General features: G+C 44.8%; 1 protein-coding gene across 31 annotated transcripts in view; it reads left to right on the plus strand.

The window, feature by feature from the left end:
- The window catches only part of LOC110529179 (MAP/microtubule affinity-regulating kinase 3), a 110,758-nt gene that overhangs the window by 86,563 nt on the left and 6,379 nt on the right, over positions 1–17,816 (plus strand). For 11 of the 31 annotated variants that reach the window (XM_090242537.1, XM_090242538.1, XM_090242535.1 and 8 more), the window contains exons 12-15: positions 2,822–2,975; positions 3,350–3,570; positions 7,855–7,958; positions 13,717–13,989. In XM_090242537.1, the coding sequence (XP_090098663.1) occupies positions 2,822–2,975; positions 3,350–3,570; positions 7,855–7,958; positions 13,717–13,989 (752 nt within the window). Of the gene's footprint in view, positions 1–2,821; positions 2,976–3,349; positions 3,571–7,854; positions 7,959–12,700; positions 12,875–13,716; positions 13,990–15,045; positions 15,073–15,841; positions 16,025–17,816 lie in introns of those variants that run through there. The other 20 variants (XM_090242531.1, XM_090242527.1, XM_090242532.1 and 17 more) reach the window with 5 other exon arrangements.

Genomic DNA, 17,816 nt, shown 5'->3' on the forward strand with positions numbered 1-17,816 from the left:
AGGCCAGATTTGTGCAATATACGACTGATTGTTGTCCTATGGACAGAGTCTCCCACCTCAGCTGTAGATCTCTGCAGTTCATCCAGAGTGATCATGGGCCTCTTGGCTGCATCTCTGATCAGTCTTCTCCTTGTATGAGCTGAAAGTTTAGAAGGACGGCCAGGTCTTGGTAGATTTGCAGTGGTCTGATACTCCTTCCATTTCAATATTATCGCTTGCACAGTGCTCCTTGGGATGTTTAAAGCTTGGGAAATCTTTTTGTATCCAAATCCGGCTTTAAACTTCTTCACAACAGTATCTCGGACCTGCCTGGTGTGTTCCTTGTTCTTCATGATGCTCTCTGCGCTTTTAACGGACCTCTGAGACTATCACAGTGCAGGTGCATTTATACGGAGACTTGATTACACACAGGTGGATTGTATTTATCATCATTAGTCATTTAGGTCAACATTGGATCATTCAGAGATCCTCACTGAACTTCTGGAGAGAGTTTGCTGCACTGAAAGTAAAGGGGCTGAATAAATTTGCACGCCCAATTTTTCAGTTTTTGATTTGTTAAAAAAGTTTGAAATATCCAATAAATGTCGTTCCACTTCATGATTGTGTCCCACTTGTTGTTGATTCTTCACAAAAAAATAAAGTTTTATATCTTTATGTTTGAAGCCTGAAATGTGGCAAAAGGTCGCAAAGTTCAAGGGGGCCGAATACTGTCGCAAGGCACTGTATGTGCTATGCATTTCACCAGGATTGCCTGGAGGCCTCTTACACATTTCACCAGGATTACCTGGAGGCCTCTTACACATTTCATCAGGATTACCTGGAGGCCTCTTACACATTTCACCAGGATTACCTGGAGGTCTCTTACACATTTCACCAGGTTTTTCTAGAGCCTCTTACACATTTCACCAGGATTACCTGGAGGCCTCTTACACATTTCACCAGGATTACCTGGAGGCCTCTTACACATTTCACCAGGATTACCTGGAGGCCTCTTACACATTTCACCAGGATTTTCTGGAGGCCTCTTACACATTTCACCAGGATTGCCTGGAGGCCTCTTACACATTTCACCAGGGTTTTCTAGAGCCTCTTACACATTTCACCAGGATTACCTGGAGGCCTCTTACACATTTCACCAGGATTACCTGGAGGCCTCTTACACATTTCACCAGGATTACTTGGAGGTCTCTTACACATTTCACCAGGATTACCTGGAGGCCTCTTACACATTTCACCAGGATTACCTGGAGGCCTCTTACACATTTCACCAGGATTACCTGGAGGTCTCTTACACATTTCACCAGGATTACCTGGAGGCCTCTTACACATTTCACCAGGATTACCTGGAGGTCTCTTACACATTTCACCAGGGTTTTCTAGAGCCTCTTACACATTTCACTAAGTGTAAGAGGTCTCCAGTTTTTTTAAATGGACTGGATCATTATTTTGGCGGCAGGGTAGCCTAGTGGTTAGAGAGTTGGACTAGTAACCGGAAGGTTGCAAGTTCAAACCCCCGAGCTGACAAGGTACAACAAATCTGTCGTTCTGCCCCTGAACAGGCAGTTAACCCACTGTTCCTAGGCTGTCATTGAAAATAAGAATTAGTTCTTAACTGACTTGCCTCGTTAAATAAAGGTAAAATAAAAAATAAAATAAAATTATACTTACCACCTGGGTCCTGTTTCAGTAGTAATGAAATCAGACCCTCTTGAGTACCTGAAAGTCTATAATTTGTATAGGAGTAGTTAAAACATGCTAAAAAATGTATCTTTGAGTACAAATAATGGATCTTTGAGTACAAAAGGTCAGATATACTGACCTACCTCTACTGGTATATCATCAAGCCATGGTGTTTTTAAACACTAAAAGCATTTAATTGCCTCAAGAAGTTCCTCCTCTGTAAGTTGACCTTCACACAGGTCTTTCAGTACATTTGTTAATTTTACATTATTATTATTAGGAAATAAATCCTTACAGTTAACCTCATTCAGTGGAGATGGAGACTGAAAATAAAACATATGCTTAACATATAATATGGTGAATCATGGATGACTCCATTTGTAACTAGTTTCTGTAAATTATTTTTGGTAGCATTACTATGTTGAAGATTCAAGCAAAATGTAGTGCATTTTTCAACATTTTCCATCCAACACAACATGTGCGTTTCTCAATATGCACACTACCGCATTTCGAGCACGCAAACTGGAGCACACAATGGTCAGAGTATGGAACACGTACTCTGCACATATTTCGAAGGATGCATCGATGCACACTTCAACTAAATTCCCAGGATTGTTGATGTAATATGACACAACCATGTAAAACATGATGAAAAATCTCTTAAACAATAGCCAATTCGAGCTGAAGCAAGAGAAAATAAACTCTGGCTTCGGAGTGAACTGTTGCCAATTCATATCGCATATGTTGCCTGACTAGAATATTTTATCTTGATATAGTAATATGTACATACTATGTTAATTTAGCATATCTACCTGCCTATAATACCCACTGTAGTGTGCGTAGAGCGCAGGCTAACTGACAAAGAATTGGTAGCTAGCTAGATAGGCCAACGGTAAGCTACAAATTATTTATGGCTATCTACATTGCATTACAACATTAATTTTAGGTCGTTTTGTACATGTAAAAGTAGCTTGCTTCTCATATGTAAATTCTTATGCAGTTGTATGCATATTGAGAAACACACACTGAGTGACTTTTTGTCACAAAATGGCACAGATCTGCGCATAAAATACAGTAGAACTAATTTTAATCTGCAGTGTGATTTAACTGTAAGCTTTTCTTCTCTCCCCCTCTTTCCTAGTTGGAGGTCAGTGACTCCAGTTCTAGCAGTAATCTGTCTCTGGCCAAGGCGCGGCCCGCCAGCGAGCACAACAACAACGGCCAGTCTCCGGCCCACCTCAAGGCCCAGCGGTCCATCTCCGGCACCCAGAAACAGAGACGCTACAGCGACCAGGGTGAGAGGGTGGGAGAAGATGGCGCGGGGAGGAAGGGGGGATGTAAGTGGGACGGGATGAAGTAGGGAGAGCGAGGAAGAACCCATGAAAGGGGGAGATAAGAGACACAGGAGAAGGAGGGGAGATGCAGGGGAGGAGGAGGACACAGAGGAGAAGGAGGAGGGGAGGCAGTGAGAGGAGAAGGAGGAGGGAAGGCATTGAGAGGAGAAGGAGGAGGGGGGACATTGAGAGGAGGAGGAGGAGGAGTAAGGGGGTCATGAAGGAGGGAAAGGGGGATAAGTGTTATAGGAAGAGCGATGTGAACATCCAATGCACCACAGTTCTCATTGTAACTCCACACTCATCCATGTGTGTCTCTCCCTCCCTCCATCCAGCCGGTCCGTCCATTCCCTCGGTGGGCTACCCCAAGAGGAGCCAGACCACCTCGGATGACAACGGCGACCACAAAGAGGACGGGGGTGCCCAGCCACGGAAGTCAGTTTCACCAGGCGGGCGTGGTGGCAGCGGTGCCCCTGCCAGTCCCCTATTGGGTAACGCCAACAACCCTAACAAGGCCGACATCCCCGACCGCAAGAAGGGCTCCACCACACCCAGCGTGAGTACACCGAGAGTACACAGAATATGTATACACACGCATCCGCACACCAACCACTCACACACACACACACAAACTCACTCAGTCACTCACAAGGTTTTTGGGCTTGATGTCAATGTCTGTGTCTAAAATCTGTCTTGACTTCTACTTACTAAAACTATACACTGTGTACTAATCTTACTACATCCAGTGCCTTCGGAAAGTATTCAGACCCCTTGACTTTTTCCACATTTTGCTAAGTTACAGCCTTATTGGTTTAAATACATATACAAAAATATGCAATCTACATACAATACCCTATAATGACAAAGCAAAAACTGTTTTTTAGACATTTTTGCAAATTTATAATAAAAATATTAAAAAAACAGAAATACCTGATTTACATAAGTATTCAGACCCTTTGCTATGAGACTCGAAATTGAGCACAAATTCAATTGAGTTGACAGCGCAGGTCAGAGCAATAATCAACCCATGAGGTCGAGGAAGTTGTCCGTAGAGCTCAGATACAGGATTGTGTCGAGTCACATATCTGGGGAAGGGTACCAAAAAATGTCTGCAGCATTAAAGGTCCCCAAGAACACAGTGACATCCATAATTCTAAAATGGAAGAAGTTTGGAACCACCAAGACTCTTCCTAGAGCTGGCCGCCCGGCCAAACTGAGCAATCGGAGGAGAAGGGCCTTGGTCAGGGAGACAACCAAGAACCCGATGGTCACTCTGAAAGAGCTCTAGAGTTCCTCTGAGGAACTGCAGCACTCCACCAATCAGGCCTTTATGGTAAAGTGGCCAGATGGAAGCCACTCCTTAGTAAAAGGCACATGACAGCCCGCTTGGAGTTTGCCAAAAGACACCTAAAGGACTCTGACCATGAGAAACAAGATGCTCTGGTCTGATTAAACCAAGATTGAACTCTTTGGCCTCAATGCCAAGTGTCACCTATGGAGGAAACCTGGCACCATCCCTACAGTAAAGCATGGTGGTGGCAGCATTATGCTGTGGGGATGTTTTTCAGTGGCAGGGACTGGGAGACTAGTCAGGATCGAGGCAAAGATGAATGGAGCAAAGTACAGAGAGATCCTTGATGAAAACCTGCTCCAGAGCGCTCAGGACCTCAGACTGGGCGAAGGTTCACCTTCCAACAGCACAATGACCCTAAGCATACAGCCAAGACAATGCATGAATGGCTTTGGGACAAGTCTCTGAATGTCTTTGAGTGGCCCAGCCAGACCCCGGACTTGAACCCAATTGAACATGTCTGGAAAGACCTGAAAATAGCTGTGCAGCAACACTCCCCATCCAAGCTGACAGAGCTTAAGAGGATCTGCAGAGAAGAATGGGAGAAACTCTCCAAATACAGGTGTGCCAAGCTTGTAGCGTCATACCCAAGACTCGAGGTTGTAATCGCTGCCAAAGTTGCTTCAACAAAGTACTGAGTAAAGGGTCTGAATACTTACAAAAATGTGATATTTCATTTTTTTAATGTATATAAAATTTGCTTAAATGTATAAAAACCTGTGTTTGCTTCGTCATTATGGGGTTTTGTGATGTCATTATGGGGTATAGTGTGTAGAATGATGAGGGGAAAAAAAACATTTAGTCAATTTTCGAATAAGGCTGTAACGTAACAAAATGTGAGTCTTAATTAATACTGTATTGTATAGAACGTACTGTTTAGTACAAATGTATGCAGTAAGCAACAAATATCCACGTAATAGGCTCACCCACACTGAGAATACGTCATCTAAAGCGCAATTGCGTTGTTTCCCGCCATTTGTTGGCATCTAATTATCAGCTGATTCTTCAGCTGTTGTCAAACACACGTAGGTCTGAACATACCCTTCTCTTTGTCGAATGAGGTGCAGGGAATTCTACTAGATGAAAAGCTAAATGACTATGACATCCTGGCATTTAAAGAATACAATATTTTCAAATACAATCATTTCGCATACTCAATCAGCATACTATTTTAAATATAAGTATGGATATCTGGGTATGGATATTTGGCCACACACTCACTCACAGGGTAGCTTTTTTGGGCTTGATGATCAATGTCGAAGAGGGGTCGAGATAGTGTTTACAGCATTTGTACCGGGCCTCACAAGAAACATAGTGTTTACAGCATTTGTACCGGGCCTCACAAGAAACATAGTGTTTACAGCATTTGTACCGGGCCTCACAAGAAACATAGTGTTTACAGCATTTGTACTGGGCCTCACAAGAAACATAGTGTTTACAGCATTTGTACCGGGCCTCACAAGAAACATAGTGTTTACAGCATTTGTACTGGGCCTCACAAGAAACATAGTGTTTACAGCATTTGTACCGGGCCTCACAAGAAACATAGTGTTTACAGCATTTGTACTGGGCCTCACAAGAAACATAGTGTTTACAGCATTTGTACCGGGCCTCACAAGAAACATAGTGTTTACAGCATTTGTACTGGGCCTCACAAGAAACATAGTGTTTACAGCATTTGTACCGGGCCTCACAAGAAACATAGTGTTTACAGCATTTGTACTGGGCCTCACAAGAAACATAGTGTTTACAGCATTTGTACCGGGCCTCACAAGAAACATAGTGTTTACAGCATTTGTACTGGGCCTCACAAGAAACATAGTGTTTACAGCATTTGTACCGGGCCTCACAAGAAACATAGTGTTTACAGCATTTGTACTGGGCCTCACAAGAAACATAGTGTTTACAGCATTTGTACTGGGCCTCACAAGAAACATAGTGTTTACAGCATTTGTACCAGGCCTCACAAGAAACATAGTGTTTACAGCATTTGTACCGGGCCTCACAAGAAACATAGTGTTTACAGCATTTGTACCGGGCCTCACAAGAAACATAGTGTTTACAGCATTTGTACTGGGCCTCACAAGAAACATAGTGTTTACAGCATTTGTACCGGGCCTCACAAGAAACATAGTGTTTACAGCATTTGTACAGGCAGTATCTTCTCTTGTCATTTCTTTCTTTGGTTTATTTATTTATTTTTCTTTCTGTCTCTGTCTGTCACTATACTTCTCACCTTCCATCCTCACCCTCTCTCTCTCGCAATTAAATTGACGAAACCGTTGACACGCCAAAGCACAACGGTGACAACAAGCTTGTGTTAAAAAAAAAAAGAAACAGCAATACGGTTGCAGTTATGAATTCCTCTCTCTCTCTTTCACTCACTCCCTCCTTTCATCATCCTCTCTCCCTCCTTTCATCACCCTCTCTCTCTTTCACTCTCTCGCTTGCATCACCCTCTATCTTTCACTCTCTCTCTTGCATCACCTGCTCTCTTTCACTCTCTCCCTCCTTTCATCACCCTCTCTCTTTCACTCTCTTGCATCACCCTCTCTTTCACTCTCTCCCTCCTTTCACTCTCTTTCACTCTCTCCCTCCTTTCATCACCCTCTCTCTTTCACTCTCTTGCATCACCCTCTCTTTCACTCTCTCCCTCCTTTCATCACCCTCTCTCTTTCACTCTCTTGCATCACCCGCTCTCTTTCACTCTCTCCATCCTTTCATCACCCTCTCTCTCTTTCACCCTCTCCCTCCTTTCATCACCCTCTCTCTATTTCACCCTCTCCCTCCTTTCATCACCCTCTCCCTCCTTTCATCACCCTCTCTCTCTTTCACTCTCTCCCTCCTTTCATCACCCTCTCCCTCCTTTCATCACCCTCTCCCTCCTTTCATCACCCTCTCTCTTTCACCCTCTCCCTCCTTTCATCACCCTCTCTCTCTTTCACTCTCTCCCTCCTTTCATCACCCTCTCCCTCCTTTCATCACCCTCTCCCTCCTTTCATCACCCTCTCTCTTTCACCCTCTCCCTCCTTTCATCACCCTCTCCCTCCTTTCATCACCCTCTCCCTCCTTTCATCACCCTCTCTCTTTCACTCTCTCCCTCCTTTCATCACCCTCTCCCTCCTTTCATCACCCTCTCTCTTTCACCCTCTCCCTCCTTTCATCACCCTCTCTCTCTTTCACTCTCTCCCTCCTTTCATCACCCTCTCCCTCCTTTCATCACCCTCTCTTTCACCCTCTCCCTCCTTTCATCACCCTCTCTCTCTTTCACTCTCTCCCTCCTTTCATCACCCTCTCTCTTTCACCCTCTCCCTCCTTTCATCACCCTCTCTCTTTCACTCTCTCCCTCCTTTCATCACTCTCTCTCTCTCTTTTACTCTCGTTCACTCTCTCTCCTTTCACCACCCTCTCTCCTTCCTTTCATCATCCTCTCCCTCCTTTCACTCTCTCCCTCCTTTCATCACCCTCTTTCTCTCTCTCTCCCTCCAGACTAACTCCACATCAGGGGGCATGAGAAGGAGGAACACGTATGTGTGTAGTGAGAGGAACGCCTCGGACCGCCACTCTGTCATCCAGAACGGAAAAGAAAACAGGTGAGGCTCTGTTTGTCCCGTTGTCCCTCCTAGCCTGCAGCAGCTACATGCACCACCCTGACCACACTGTACAAGATTCAGGTCTTGAAGATGATGTTCTAGTTAAGGTTGTTGTTTTACTAAAGGAAGGCCCCGTTCTTCATCATCATCATTACACACACAGTGTTTTCTCTGTGAAATAGCCATGCTCAAAAAAAACATTGGTTTAGAATCACAGAGATGCTACATTGGGGCCTATTAATGTCCAGCTCAATAGAAATTACACTGTATATTTACCTTTAGTCATTGGCCTATTTGAAAGGACTCTCATAATTGGAACAGAGTAGTTGTGTCAGATACATTTTTAAAAAGCACATGTGAACGGCACTCTTGTGTTGTTCAACTCTGTGTTGTTCAAAAATACAAGAGATAAAATTTATAAATAAAATGGTATTTATCACATGCGCCGAATACAAGTGTAGACTTGACTGGGAAATGCTTACGGGCCCGTCCCCAACAATGCAGAGTTAAAAAGTAAGACAAATTAGCATAAACATTTTAAAGGAAATACTAACACAATAAAATAACAATAACGAGGCTAAATACAAGGGGTACTGGTACCGAGTCAATGTGCAGTGGTACAAGGCAGCTGAGGTAGTTGAGGTAATATGTACATATAGGCAGGGGTAAAAGTGACTAGGTAATCAGGGTAGACAATAAACAGAGTAGCAGCAGGGTATGTGAAGAGTGTTAAAGTGTGTGTGTGTGTGTGGCGTCAATATGCGTGTGTGTTTTAAGTGTGTGTGAGCATATAGTATGTAGTGCGTGTGTGTTGCAGTGTCAGTGTAGTATGTGTGAGTGTGTGGGTGAGTGTGCATAGAGCCGGTGCAAGAGAGTCAGTACAAATAGTCAGCGTGGCCATTTGATTAACTGTTCAGCAGTCTTATGGCTTGGGGGTAGAAGCTATTCAGGAGCCTTTTGGTCCCAGACTTGGCGCTCCTGTACCGCTTGCCTTGCAGTAGCAGAGAGAACAGTCTATGACTGTTCTGGAATCCATTTTTAGTGATGTGGACACTGAGGAACTTGAAGCTCTCGACCCATTCCACTACAGCCCCGTTGATGTGAATGCGGCGCCCCCCAGTTTCCTGTAGTCCATAATTAGCTTGCTTGTCATGCTGACATTGAGGGAGAGGTTGTTGTCCTGGTACTACACTGCCAGGTCTCTGACCTCCTCCCTTTTGGCTGGAGCATTGTCGTCAGTGATCAGGTCTAGCACCGTTGTGTCAACTGCAAACTTAATGACGGTGTTGCAGTCGTGCTTGGCCACGTAGTTGTGGGTGAACAGGGAATACAGGAGGGGACTAAGCACGCACCCTTGAGGGGCCCACGTGTTGAGGGTCAGCATGGTGGATGCGTTGTTGCCTACCCTCACCAGCTGGGGGCGGTCTGTCAGAAAGTCCAGGATCCAGCAGAGGGAGGTGTTCAGTCCCAGGGTCAGCTTAGTGATGAGCTTGGAGGGCACTATATTGTTGCACGCTGAGCTTGGTGGTCTGCTTGAAACATGTAGGTATTACAGGGTCAGAACGAGGTTAAAAATGGCAGTGAAGACTCAGCATTACAGCTGAGTACGCATCCTGGTAATCCGTCTGGCCCTGCAGCCCTGTGAATGTTAAGCTGTTTAAAGGTCTTACTCACACCGGCTATGGAGAGCTTGATCACACAGTTGTCCAGGAATGCTGGTGCGCTCAAGCATCGTTCAGTGTTGCTAGCCTCGAAGCGAGCATTTGAAGGCATTTAGCTCGTCTGGTAGGCTCACGTCACTGGCAAGCTCGCGGCTAGGTTTCCCTTTGTAATCCGTGATAGTTTTCAAGCCCTGCCACATCCGACGAGTGTCAGAGCAGATGTAGTAGGATTCGATCTTAGTCCTGTATTGACGCTTTCCATGTTTTATTTCTTATAAGCGTCCGGATTAGTGTCCCGCTCCTTGAAAGTGGCAGCTCTAGCCTTTAGCTCAGTGCGGATGTTGCCTGTAATCCATGGCTTCTGGTTGAGATATGTACTGGTCACTGTGGGGGTGTCGTCGTTGTCAATGCACTTATTAATGAAGCCGGTGACTGACGTGGTAAACTCCTCAACGTTATCGGACGATTCCCAGAACATATTCCATTCTGTGCTAGCGAAACAGTCCTGTAGCTTAGCATCCGCTTCATCGGACCAATTCTGTATTGAGTGCCTCATTGGTACTTCCTGTTTGAGTTTTTGCTTATAGACAGGAATCAGGACGGTAGAGTTATGGTCAGATTTTACAAATGGAGGGCGAGAGAGAGCTTTGTATGCGTCTCTGTGTGTGGAGTAAAGGTGATCTAGAGGTTTTTTTTCGTCTCTAGATGCACAGGTGACATACTGGTTGAGATTAGTGAAAACAAATTTACGTTTCCTGCATTAAAATCACTGGCCACTAGGAGCGCCACCTCTGGGTGAGCATTTTCTTGTTTGCTTATGGCCCTATAAAGCGCGTTGATTGCGGTCTTAGTGCCAGCATTTGTTTGTGGTAGTAAGTAGACAGCTACGAAAAATATAGATGAAAACTCTGTTTGTAAATATTTTGAACAAAAAGTTGGAACGCAACAATTTACAGTTCATGTCAGGAAATAAGTCAATTGAATTAAATTCATTGGGCCCTAATCTATGGATTTCACATGGCTGAGAATACAGATATGCATCTGTTGATTACAGATACCTTTAAAAAAAAAGATAGGGACTTGGATCAGAAACCAGTCAGTATCTGGTGACCACCATTTGCCTCATGCAGCGCGACACATCTCTTTCGCGTATAGTTGATCAGGCTGTTGATTGTGGGCTGTGAAATGTTGTCCCACTCCTCTTCAATGGCTGTGCAAAGTTGCTGGATATTGGCGAGAATTGGAACTCGCTGTCGTATACGTCGATCCTGAGCATCCCAAACGTGCTCAATGGGTGACATGTCTGGTGAGTATGCAGGCCATTGAAGAACTGGGACATTTTCAGCTTCCAGGAATTGTGTACCGATCCTTGCAACATGGGGCCGTGCATTGTCATGCTGAAACATGAGGTGATGGAGGTGGATAAATGGCACGACAATGGGCCTTAGGATCTAGTCACGGTATCTCTGAGCATTGAAATCATCAATAAAATGCATTTGTGTTTGTTGTCCCTAGCTTATGCCTGCCAATACCATAACCCCTCCACCACCATGGGGCACTCTGTTCACAACGTTGACATCAGCAAACCGCTCGCATACACATGGTCTGTGGTTGTGAGGCTGATTGGACATACTGAAAATGATGTTGGATGCGGCTTATGGTAGAGAAATTAACATTCAATTATCTGGCAACAGCTCTGGTGTATATTCCTGCACTCAGCATGCCAATTGCACGCTCCATCAAAACTGGGGCGTTGTGTGACAAAACTGAACATTTTAGGGGCCTTTTGTTACCAGCACAAGGTGCAGCTGTGTAATAATCATCATGCTGTTTAATCAGCTTATTGATATGCCACACCTGTCAGGTGGATGGATTATCATGACAAAGGAGTAATGCTCACAAACAGGGATGTAAACAAACTTGTTCACAGAATTTGAGAGAAATAAGCTTTTTCTGTATATGGAACATTTTAGAGATATTTAATTTTTTAAGACTTTACATGTTGCGTTTATATTTTTGTTCAGTATAGTATGGTCTACAGCTTATTATGAGGTATTGCGCATCAGCTGTTGTTAACAAAGAGACATACACCACTTCCCCTCTGAGTTTGCCCGACGTTGCCGTTCTGTCCTGCTGATGATGTATTAAAGAAAACAGCTGGATGTATATTATCCATGTCCTCTGAGAAGAATAGGATATTCCAGTTCTTCAGATCACGTTGATAGGATAATCTCGAATGAAGCTTGTCCAGTTTACTCTCCAGTGATTGCACGTTTGCCAATAGAACGGAGAGTAGAGGCGGGTTACTTGTTGAAGTGTTCTGACAACAAATCTGAGAAATTTGTTGAGATTAAAATAGACTATGCCAAGAGAATCTTGAGGATGAAAAGTGCTTGGAAGGTTGGTGTTCAGTATGTGTTTTGAATTTATACACATGGTTACAAGAGGGTTTAAAACGTTCTTTGACCTCGGTCGGTCTGCAGCGGTCAAAGCCTTTGATCTCTCTCTGTCGGAGATGTTCATTAGGCACCGAACATAAGAAAATGTAGTTGAACAGGGAGGTAGTTACACTTGTACTCTAAGAAGCGCTCATTTTGTTTTACATGGTGACTTGTGTTACCATGGCAATTAAATTTGAGTGCTCAGATTGGTCACCAAGATTACTTTTTGAATGATTCATTCACGACATTCACACAGGAAATTAGTGCAAAGCGACATTGCGATACACTGATCCAATTCCCCTCAATTATAAATAAAACCGATATGTATCGAGGACTGAGGGGGTGGACACAGCAGATTGATAGACACTCATATGCAGTCCACAATCCACATCCTTTGACCATCCAGTGCAACCCAATACAGAGACAGTCACCACTGCCAAGAAGGCTCCCTTCAACTTCGTCTAACTATCTATCTACAGTACATTCATTCAAGGGAGCATTGCTTCCTCTTCTGTCCTCTTTTTTATCTTATGAAGTTTGACTCTTTTTATGCCCTCAATGCTTTATTAAAACCCACTTGTTTTGCTCTGGCCCTGTGGCCTTTTTCGCCGCACTTCACCTCCTGTCCTCCGGGGGGCAGCATGAGTGAAATGTCGGCAGCCTGTGCAACTAGCCCCTCTGCCTACGCCAAGGCCCTCACCGTCTCCTCAGCCTCGGTCCGCCTGCGCCACCAGAAGGCCGCGTCCCTGTCGGCTTCGGGCCACACCTGCCGCCAAACGCTGCCACCTACCGATGGCGACTTCTTCAGGCCTAAGTAAGGGGCTTCCCACCCTGCCTCCCAGGGGTTCAACCAGGGGTCCTCCTCTTCCCAGGGGCCACGTTATGTCTGTCTGCTCGTCTCTCTAACCTCGATTTTCCATCCCCCTCTATGTCCCCACTTTTTCTCTCTAGCGCCCTCTGACCAATCTGAATATTTCCCTCCCCAACACTCATCCCGTGTATCTGCCCTCTTCTCATTCCGTTAGCTCCACCCCCAAAGCATTTTTTTCTTAACACAGAGAAGGATTGTGTCCTCTCTCTTCCCACTAACTTACCCCAGTGTCTTTGGTCCAAAGTAGTGCTAGCCAAATCTCACCTGACAAACAAAATCCCTAATGGAGCAAAGATGAGTAGGATTGTGTCCTCTCTCTTCCCACTAACTTACCCCAGTGTCTTTGGTCCAAAGTGGTGCTAGCCAAATCTCACCTGACCAACAAAATCCCTAATGGAGCAAAGATCAGTAGCTGCATTAAGGTAATTGGCCCTAATATCCTAAAACTCTGTTTAGGTTCCCTTTAACTCTTTAGTCAACTAAACAATAAAAACGTGTGTTTCATCATGATGTGGTTGATAAAGTCGTAGCTAACCAAAACCAACCGACTTGACATCTGCTGCTCTTTCAGGTAAGAGATGTGAAATGGTATTGTTTCAGGTAGTATCGGTACTCGTTCACACAGAACAGGGTGATGGTGTCCCCTCTTTTGAATGTAAATAACCTGGAACCTTGTCTGCTTTAGCCAACTCTTTGGCTTGCGAAGAAAACAGGCCGTGACCCAGGCTAAAATATGTGGTCTTGCCTCTTAATTTCCCTTTCCTCCACCCACGTTTCCTCCCCAGCACGTCGACGACGTCTGGCCAGCGGAACCCCGGTGGCTCCTCCACCCACAGCATCAGCAGCGGCGCCACGCCCCCCGACAGGCTGCGTTTCCCCCGCGGCACAGCCAGCCGCAGCACCTTCCACGGCGGCCAGCTGCGCGAGCGTCGCACGGCCACCTACAACGGCCCGCCGGCCTCACCCACACTGTCGCATGACGCCACGCCCCTCTCGCAGTCCCGCAGCCGAGGCACCACCAACCTCTTCACCAAGCTCACCTCCAAACTCACGCGCAGGTAAGCCAAAGCCACACACGGTATCCCCGAAACAATCGGAATAAACCACGGTATGCAGTTTTCAGCCCTGGGGTTTGAGATCTGTACTTTTTGGTTTCTTCACTAGCCTGTATAATATGAATTTATCCATACCCTATTTCACTCGTGATTCTTTAAGAAGGAACAATAGTAATGGTGTTAACTCTGCCATGGTTCGTTCATCAAATGCTTTTTTGACGTTTTTTGGGGGATACACAGAACATTTGGTTTGTGGCAAACACAGGCTTAGGAGATATTACGCGTTTTGTTCTATGAGATAATCTTCATCAGCTGACGTCATTTTTTGTGCATTTTTAAGCATTTATGTTTTTTTTTTTTTTCTTTCTTTCTTTCTTTTTTTTACCTTTATTTAACTAGTCAAGTCAGTTAAGTATAAATTCTTATTTACAATGACGGCCTACAATGTTTGATATCTCTCTCTTCTCTTTGAAGTCCTGCACATTTGTTTATACATTTTTCACCCCCCTCCTCGGTAAGAATAGTCTTCTATCTCAGAATCAATATTAGCTCCAGGTTGTTCTACATTTTAGCCAGAATTATATTTGGATTATGTCTCAACGCTCTGTCATATGCAAAATGGCTTCATTACTTTTTGGGGCTTTTTATTTATTAGACTAATAAAGACCCTCAAGTTTAATCTGAAAAGTAATTTAACATTTAAGTATTCTTTAATGCATTCATTGAATGTTTTTTTTTCTCACACTTTATCCTTTCCGTAGCTGCTGTTCAGGTTTTTCTTGGAACAGATTTGAACACCTTAGCTCTATAATAATACTATTCTAGGGAAGCTGCTATTACCCATTATCCAAGCTGTCTGCAATCTGCCAGTAGCAGATGCTAGCAGCCAAGCTCAGACAAGATGTCTCAGCTACTGATCTTTATTATGCTGCCCCCCCCCCCCCAAAAATGGAAATGTCAAACGATTTTCTAATTTGATTCTTTAAAAATAGAAAGAATTTTTAGTACAACTTTTGACTTGGTATATTTCTTATTTCTTTTTTTTATTTTTTTTTATAGAAACAAGTCATTCAGGTTTACCAAAAGGTAGGATGACCCCACCAATTGGCTTGGTGTGCAATTAATCAGAAACACTTAACTAATTGGTTAACTGTGTGGACTTTTTAACCCTGTGTGGACAAAGAGCTTTATTAAAATGCCTGAAACTGACTGACCTCTTGGCTCCATGAGCCCTAATCACAGTACAATTGAGCATGTCTAAGACCTTTTATGTTTTCTTATCGGTGTTTGAGTTTAACCAGCCTAAAGACTCTACTAATCACCCATGCATGGCTCTCTACTGAGCTGGTCTGTGCACAATCACTAATGGGAATGCTTGACAAATGTTTATTTATTGTTTAAGGTCTTGTGTCGGTTTTACATGTGCATATGTCTGCACAACTACTGTACCATACAATGCCTTCATGACTGTACATCAAATGCATACAAGTTGGTAAAAAGGTGGTGGTAGCCATTTTCTAATTTGGCAGTAGCTAGCATGATGGTGTTCAGGCAGAACCCTCACTTTTGGTGACTTTTATTATTTTAATGAAGATGTTACCACACTTTATGAATCAATTAATTTAGGGGTACTCTAAGGGGTCAGTTCTATGCCCTATGGAAATACATTTTTACCCCCAAAAAATGTATTTTGTCATTTGTAATCCTACTGAAAACAACATTCTTTAGTAGAAGCATTTTATGAGCTAGCCTGTACTTTTTTTACCTTTCATCTCGGACGCAAGGGACCCACTGTATTTTTTTCTTCATTTTTCTTCTTGGACAAGGTAACAAACTTCTTGGTTGTGTAATTTAGGGTACCCTACTGGGCTCTAAATGTGGCTGCCGTTCGAGATGATGATTGAGAGGTGTTTCGTTGCAGGACGAAGTTCAGGTACCAAATCCACAAAACTGTAGAGAATTCCTCCCCGTCGTCTCTCTTCACGCATTGGTGTCCCTGAAAGCTATCCAAGCTATGGAACTTGTCCATCAATTTTTCCTTGATTTGCCCTTATCCACCTGGCTAAGCAACTTGTCCCTCAATTTCTCCTTGACTTGCTAGATGATAGCCCAGCCCTTATCCTAGCCCAGTCCCTATCCTAGAACTGGTAGATGATAGCCCAGCCCCTATCCTAGAATTGGTAGATGATAGCCCAGTCCCTATCCTAGAACTGGTAGATGATAGCCCAGCCCCAATCCTAGAACTGGTAGATGATAGCACCTGTCCCAGAACTGGTAGATGATAGCCCAGCCCCTATCCTAGAACTGGTAGATGGTAGCCCAGCCCGAATCCTAGAACTGGTAGATGATAGCCCAGCCCCAATCCTAGAACTGGTAGATGGTAGCCCAGACCCTATCCTATAACTTTTACCACAAGGACAAGTTATAAGATAAATAACTGCCTTAGTGGAGCATGTAATAACACCTTTGAAAGGGATTGATTTCCCTGTTTGTGGGTGTTTGAAGGATCTACATTTATAAGTGCCATTGCATTGAGCACAGCCATTACACTTTTAATTTCCGTCCAGTAGGGGCGCAAATAGAACTGGTAGATGATAGCCCAGCCCCTATCCTAGAACTGGTAGATGATAGCCCAGCCCCTATCCTAGAATTGGTAGATGATAGCCCAGCCCCTATCCTAGCCCAGCCCCTATCCTAGAACTGGTAGATGATAGCCCAGCCCCTATCCTAGAACTGGTAGATGATAGCCCAGCCCCTATCCTAGAACTGGTAGATGATAGCCCAGCCCCTATCCTAGAACTGGTAGATGATAGCCCAGCCCCTATCCTAGAACTGGTAGATGATAGCCCAGCCCCAATCTTAGAATTGGTAGATGATAGCCCAGCCCCTATCCTAGAACTGGTAGATGATAGCCTAGCCCCTATCCTAGAATTGGTAGATGATAGCCCAGCCCCAATCCTAGAACTGGTAGATGATAGCCCAGCCCCAATCCTAGAACTGGTAGATGATAGCCCAGCCCCAATCCTAGAACTGGTAGATGATAGCCCAGCCCCAATCCTAGAACTGGTAGATGATAGCCCAGCCCCAATCCTAGAACTGGTAGATGATAGCCCAGCCCCTATCCTAGAACTGGTAGATGATAGCCCAGCCCCAATCCTAGAACTGGTAGATGATAGCACCTGTCCCAGAACTGGTAGATGATAGAATGTGTGACTTGCTTTGCTTTTGTCCACTCACTCTTATATTATACTAAATCACATACAGATGGAACGGACAGATGCTGATATACTGGGCTATAGGGAAATAGCCAGTTCCAGACAGGCATACAGAGTAGTAACTCTTAGAATCAGTTCCAAAGGGCCTTTTGATGCTCTGCAGTTCACCGCAGTCTAGCTCTATTAACAACCATTTCTAGTGTCCTGCCTCTCTTCAGGGGGACCCCACCAGGTCTAGTGTCCTGCCTCTTCAGGGGGACTCCACCAGGTCTAGTGTCCTGCCTCTTCAGGGGGACTCCACCAGGTCTAGTGTCCTGCCTCTTCCAGGGGGACTCCACCAGGTCTAGTGTCCTGCCTCTTCAGGGGGACCCCACCAGGTCTAGTGTCCTGCCTCTTCAGGGGGACCCCACCAGGTCTAGTGTCCTGCCTCTCTTCAGGGGGACCCCACCAGGTCTAGTATCCTGCCTCTCTTCAGGGGGACTCCACCAAGTCTAGTGTCCTGCCTCTCTTCAGGGGGACTCCACCAGGTCTAGTGTCCTGCCTCTTCAGGGGGACTCCACCAGGTCTAGTGTCCTGCCTCTCTTCAGGGGGACTCCACCAGGTCTAGTGTCCTGC

This window comes from Oncorhynchus mykiss, chromosome 8, assembly GCF_057628025.1.
Source record: "Oncorhynchus mykiss isolate SJ-2025 chromosome 8, ASM5762802v1, whole genome shotgun sequence".
In the NCBI taxonomy this organism is placed as follows: domain Eukaryota; kingdom Metazoa; phylum Chordata; class Actinopteri; order Salmoniformes; family Salmonidae; genus Oncorhynchus; species Oncorhynchus mykiss.